Source organism: Engraulis encrasicolus, chromosome 7 (assembly GCF_034702125.1).
Source record: "Engraulis encrasicolus isolate BLACKSEA-1 chromosome 7, IST_EnEncr_1.0, whole genome shotgun sequence".
NCBI classification, from domain to species: Eukaryota; Metazoa; Chordata; class Actinopteri; order Clupeiformes; family Engraulidae; genus Engraulis; species Engraulis encrasicolus.
This window is the reverse complement of record NC_085863.1, coordinates 31,104,607-31,110,484: the sequence shown is the minus strand read 5'-3', so window position 1 is coordinate 31,110,484 and position 5,878 is coordinate 31,104,607. Positions and strand designations below refer to the sequence as shown.

Genomic DNA, 5,878 nt, shown 5'->3' with positions numbered 1-5,878 from the left:
GACCTGGTGCCCCACACTTCCCTCTTCAATATACCCGAAGATTTCCGCGCCACGTTTTGGTGTTAACTCACCAGTTTAGTTCTAACTCAACAGAAATAAAACCCCATTCATTTTCAATGGGGTTCCATTTCTGGTTATTTAGAATTAAACTGGTTAGTTAGCGCCAAAACGTGGCATGGAAATCTACAGGGTATATTGAAGAGTGAAGTGTGGGGTACCAGGTCAACAAACAAGAACAGCTGACAGCAAAGCATCAAGGATATCTGGGCTTCCATAACTCCCATGCACTGTTTTTGCCATTGACTTCAATGTTAAACACATCATGGCCATTATGAAGACAGAGAATGTCCTAACCAAGTATTGACCATTGCATGTTATGTAGAAAGTACCAAATTTCAACTGATTTAATGTGACCCGAATTTTGATGAAGAAAAAAGTGATTTTATAACAATATTCTAATAATGCGAATTCCCCAATTCATGGGTTTTTTGAGCTGGAAGGCCAACGTATATAAAAAGAAAAAAATTAATGATTGGAATAGTTAAAAAACTGGGCCATGAATCTACAATCCATGACAGTTTAACATTATTGATGGAATTATGGAAATAAATCAACTTTTTCATGGTATTCTAATAAAAAGGCCTGGAGCTGTATAGCCGTGGGGGTAGCCAGGGTTCAGTGGTTAGAGCGCTGGCCTTTAGATCAGAAGGTTGAAGGTTCAAATCCCACCCTTATCAGCACCCTCATCCATGGCTGAAGTGCCCTTGAGCAAGGCACCTAACCCCACATTGCTCCAGGGACTGTAACCAATACCCTGTAACCAATACCCTGTACCTAAATAACAGTAAGTTGCTTTGGACACAAAAACATCAGCTTAATGTAAATGTAATGTAATGTATCCCTACCTCAAACAACCTTTCTTTGGGAAATTAAATTGACTGAAATACTGAACATTGAATTTCACTGAAATGGAGTTGGCCAATATCAATAACAACAACTTCATAGCAGTTTCATCTTTTAAGAAAATACCTTTATTTGTTTAAAATAAAGCAATACAAACAAACCATCATCACACAGGTGGGTCATTTTCTACAGGGCTATACTGTATGTATATAAAACAAGAGACGTTATTGCATGTGAAACAGTCGGAAGCAGTGGTGGCAGCAACACACACACCCAGCAGAGGATGCACTGCAAATACTGTCAAACTCAACTCAACCACAGGATGATAATAATAATAATAGCGGAAATAATGTAGGACACAGGGCCTATACTACAAAGCTGGTTCAGGAGTAAACCAGGGGTGGATTTCTCGAAACCAAAGTTGCTTACTACATTAGCTACTTTGTTGTTTTCAATGCATTTTCCCATTGGCAACTACCGAAGTTGCTAACAGGCTAACAACTTCTCTTTTGAGAAATTCACCCCAGGTTAGGTTAAGAGGTAAATCATCTAATATGATTTATCCCTAACTTAACCTGGTTTACTCCTGAACCAGCTTTGTAGTATAGGCCCACGGGGAGTAGTAAACAGTGCTAAACAAGGTTAAGTTTACCTTGAGGTAGTGAATAAATACCTAATAGAAGAGCCAAAGTCACCATTTTCTTAGCTACATGACAACTGTGGGCTATCTAGTTAGATTGACCACTTCCTGTAGGTTAACTTAGCCAGGTTCATCACATACTCCCCATGGGCTGAAATGCACACATACACGCAACAGAGCAAATCAGGGATAAGAAAATCAACCCATTGAAATGAAATGACACAAATGAATCCAGAGATATCAAATGATGATGCAGACATCTGCAATAACACCATCCCTCTGTGAAAGGAAAAAAAAAGCAAAAGCAAAAAAATGTCTTGCATTTCACTTTACAGCCCAGTTGAGTGTAAAACCAAACGTGTGTGAAAGTGGACACACCTTGACATACACACATGCGTGCATACCCACACACACAGGGAGCACAACAGGGACAAAGGGGTCAGCTGTTCCAGGCCCATAGAGGGGCCCATAATTGGGTCCTCATCATTACATTGAGAGTCTAGGGTGGGGGGCCCTTTCAGATGACTTTGTCCTGGGCCCAGCCAAAGCCGTCAGCGGCCCTGCACATAAGTGTGCATTCCATTCTCCATACTACCATCCTTAACTTGTTCTTGTGGCTTCGCTGACGCCCCGTCTCCGTGGAGAAAACGATGGCCTACGCACAGCTATAGGGGGATTTTCCCCCATTCAACATCCTGATTGCAAATGAGAAAATGAATGAATTGCGCTTTTGCAAGGTAATGAATTTAACTTCTATCGTCAATGACGTCTTGCGACATCATCACAAGGTCATCACGAGGTCACAAGCACAAGGGTGGACGGAAGTTTAGATAATGGAAAGGTTTCCCTCACTACATGTTGGTGGTTATGAGGGTAAGTCTGCCTTCACATCCAGCCAACACACATCTGCAGCCTATGGACACCGAGCGCATGCAATGAAATGCACTTTCAGTCATAGAAAAATAACATAACACACACAACAGTAAACACACAAGCAAACACACACATACACACACGCACAATGACACACAACAAAGCACAGTATTTCACAACATATTGTACCCCACAGGGGGGTAAAAATACATCTCTTATAAAGAGAGTTCATTTATATTCGTATTCACAAATCCAAAATTTCAAAAACTATGTATCTCTTTAGACGACTGTGATTAGAATAAAACTACATGTGAATGCAGCCTGCGCATCTCTGGCTGCAGTTCTCTGAGCCTCCACCGGGTGGCTTCGTGGTTCCATTTTGATTTCTTCCATTTTGAAGTCTGTTTGAGATTGCTTTGGGGAGACTGCATAGCCACAGATCAGGTGGGGTTTAAAACATATTCATATATTCCATTGTCAAAGTAGAAAACCGATGAAAACACTGATAAAATGAAAACACAAGATCACTAAAATATAAAAGTGGTAAGATGAACATACAGTGTTCACTGCAAACCAATTTTAAAACACTCCAACACAACAACAAAAAATTAAAACAATACAAATACCACGTTTCCTACAGAATCATACAGTACGCAGTCTAGCTTTTTAAAACGTGTCTTCAAACGGTATTGTGCCTGTTGGGGATGTCAATCAAATCAAACGCAGACATCAGTCTGCAATGAGGACTTTGGTAGGAAGAGTCGCCAATTAAAAGAGCGATATTATTTTTATATTGCCATGTCCCTTTGCAATGTTAAGGCCCTAAATGTCCATTTCCCCTTTTCTCTTTCCACTGTGATGACAACACGACAGATGATGACATGACATGACGTGCCACTTCAGGAAGGTGACCCAAAAGAATCATCATGACAGACATTGTCAAGAGTCAAAAATGACACAAACACAAACAACACACAAAGCTAGGTACCGAATGATATCCATCTCTCCTCCACCCATCCCCTCTGGAGATCTACCCTGACGCTGACGGACACATGATTTAACACTTTAAAAACATGAATGCGATAAACAAAAGGAGCAGTCCAGGGCAAGTGTTGCTGATGTGGTGTGCTGTAATTCTCATGGGAAGCCCCTCAGCTTTTGCTTTGCTTTGGTTTCACTTCTGCTCTCAGGAGGGTTGGCCATCAGCGCCCCCTATTGAAAGCTATGGGGATCACACCTTCAGTACACCACACCATACAAACACACCACAAACTCCATACCAGTGTAAACATTCCCTCCCCTGCCCTGCCCTGCCCTCCCTGTATTGTTTTTTGCAGGGTGGTTGGGGTTGTCCATGGTTGATTCTGCCGAACCAATCAGAGGAGAGTTCCCTTGTAAATATTTACCCCTATCACCCTACAAAAAAAAAAAAAAACATTGATGCCCTCCCTTCCCTTGATGAAGTAACCACATCAGCGACACTTCTGGATCAGCCCTATTGGTGGCGCTGTACCCTGCTCCTCACAAAAGCTAATGAATACATGCAAGCACGCATGGTCAATAAATAGTCCAATAAAATAAAATATACCACAAAAAGAAAAGCACCTTATTGCAATAGCCAACCAACCCTGACAGAAAACATAGGCGATGATGATGATGATGATGATGATGATGGTTATAATATTTATAAATCGCATTGGCGAGTCAAACTCTGAATAGTAAAATTTTGCACTATGCATAGTGGTCCTAACATGGTTCTCTTTAGGTCCATGTCTCTCTGAAGCTCACAGACCTTTCTGAAGAATACAATGTTGAAATGTCTCATCACCACCAGTGACACATTGTTTTAATCGCTTACTTTTCTTCTCCTTGAAAGTCTTCAAGTATGGCGTACATTGTGCTGCCAGGCAGGCACGCAGAACGCGGCAGCATAAGAACACTCTAGGCCAGAATAGAAGAGAACTGGAGCAGTGGTTCCATGGAAGTGGGAGCAGGATTCCATACATATAATGTCTTCCCTGTAAGGACCCTTCTTTAGGCTGAAGAGGCGGAGGAGCCAGGGCAGGGAGGTTAACATGGAGAAAATCTCTGTAAAGTTCCTTGCAAAAATTAGCGGTTTGGAGTCTTGAAGCGTTTACTCAACACGTCCCAAACAACCCTTTCTAACGAGGAGGACCCTTCTCCTTCTCCTCCATCCCCAGCTCTACCTCTTCACTCCACAAGAAGTAAAAATGGAGGAGTACTCCCTCACTTCATCACTTCAGAGCAGACCATCTCTGTAAGAGCGAGATGGGCCTCTCCTCTCATCTCCTCTTCTACCCACCCCACCTCTTTTCTTCACTGGCAGCTTTAAAATTCACGTCTCCTCCTCCATCCACACCTCCATCTCTTCTTTTCTCTTCTCATCTCTTCACTCCACGGGCGGTTGGCTGGCCCTGACCCCTGCCCTGCCGATCTGCAGCCAGGGCAGCTTGGAGCAGTTCTTGAACAGCTGTTCAATGGCGATGTGGCGCACGTGCAGCTGAGACGACAGGGAGTCCTTCTCCTGCACCACCACACTCAGCTCCTCAAACACTTCTACAAAGAGGAGAGGAGAGGAGAGGAGAGGAGAGGAGAGGAGAGGAGAGGAGAGGAGAGGAGAGGAGAGGAGAGGAGAGTGGATGGAGAACACAGAGAGAGGAGAGGGGAGGAGAGAGAAGACAAAGAGAGGAGAGGAAAGCAAAGAGGAGGAGAGGAGAAAGAAGGCAAAGATAGGAGAGGACAGGAGAGGAGAGCAGAGCGAAGAGGAGGAGAGGGGAGAGAAGGCGGAGAGATGAAGGGGAGGGGGAAAGCGGAGGAGAGAGGAGTTGAGTTTGTGCGTCACAGACCTTAAGACAGTTGTTTTATATACAGTATATGCATTTTCAGACAGAGAAATCACTGCCTTTCTGATTAAATCACGACAAATTGGTAAATACGGTCTGTTTTTTGACCAGAATGAAATGTTGTCTTACTTTGGATCTGCTGGATGAGCTGGCCGTTCAGTTGGTGAAGCTCTTCAAGACTCATCTTGGACACTGGGAACACACAAGCCAACACAACAAACCAGTCAGCACCAGCAACAACACAACACATTACATCAAAACCAAGGAATAGAAAAGTCAGACACCATGATGATTATGCTGTATGCTTGTCAAACCAGTTCATCAAAGGCAAAACGGAAACCAAATGCAACACATTAAATCAAAACAAAGGAATAAAAACTCAGACACCAGGATTATTACACTGTATGCTTGTCAAACCGGTTCAAACAGGAAACATCAACTGCAACACATTAAATCAAAACAAAGGAATGTTAACGCTAAGTCAGACGCCACGCTCATTATAGGTTTGTCAAACTGGTTCAAATGGGAAACATTAAATGCAACACATGAAATCAAAACAATGGAATGTTTGTCCAGACATCACAAGTCATTCCATGGA

At 42.8% G+C, this 5,878-nt stretch overlaps 1 protein-coding gene across 2 annotated transcripts in view; it reads right to left on the bottom strand.

Moving 5' to 3' along the window:
* Positions 1-1,014: 1,014 nt before the first annotated feature.
* c7h21orf91 (chromosome 7 C21orf91 homolog) overlaps positions 1,015-5,878 on the bottom strand; it is a 31,805-nt gene continuing 26,941 nt past the window's right edge. For both annotated transcript variants that reach the window (XM_063203257.1, XM_063203259.1), the window contains 2 exons: positions 5,410-5,472; positions 1,015-4,993 (listed from right to left, as the gene is read on the bottom strand). In XM_063203257.1, the coding sequence (XP_063059327.1) occupies positions 4,827-4,993; positions 5,410-5,472 (230 nt within the window). In that variant the 3' untranslated portion in view covers positions 1,015-4,826. The remainder of the gene's footprint in view (positions 4,994-5,409; positions 5,473-5,878) is intronic.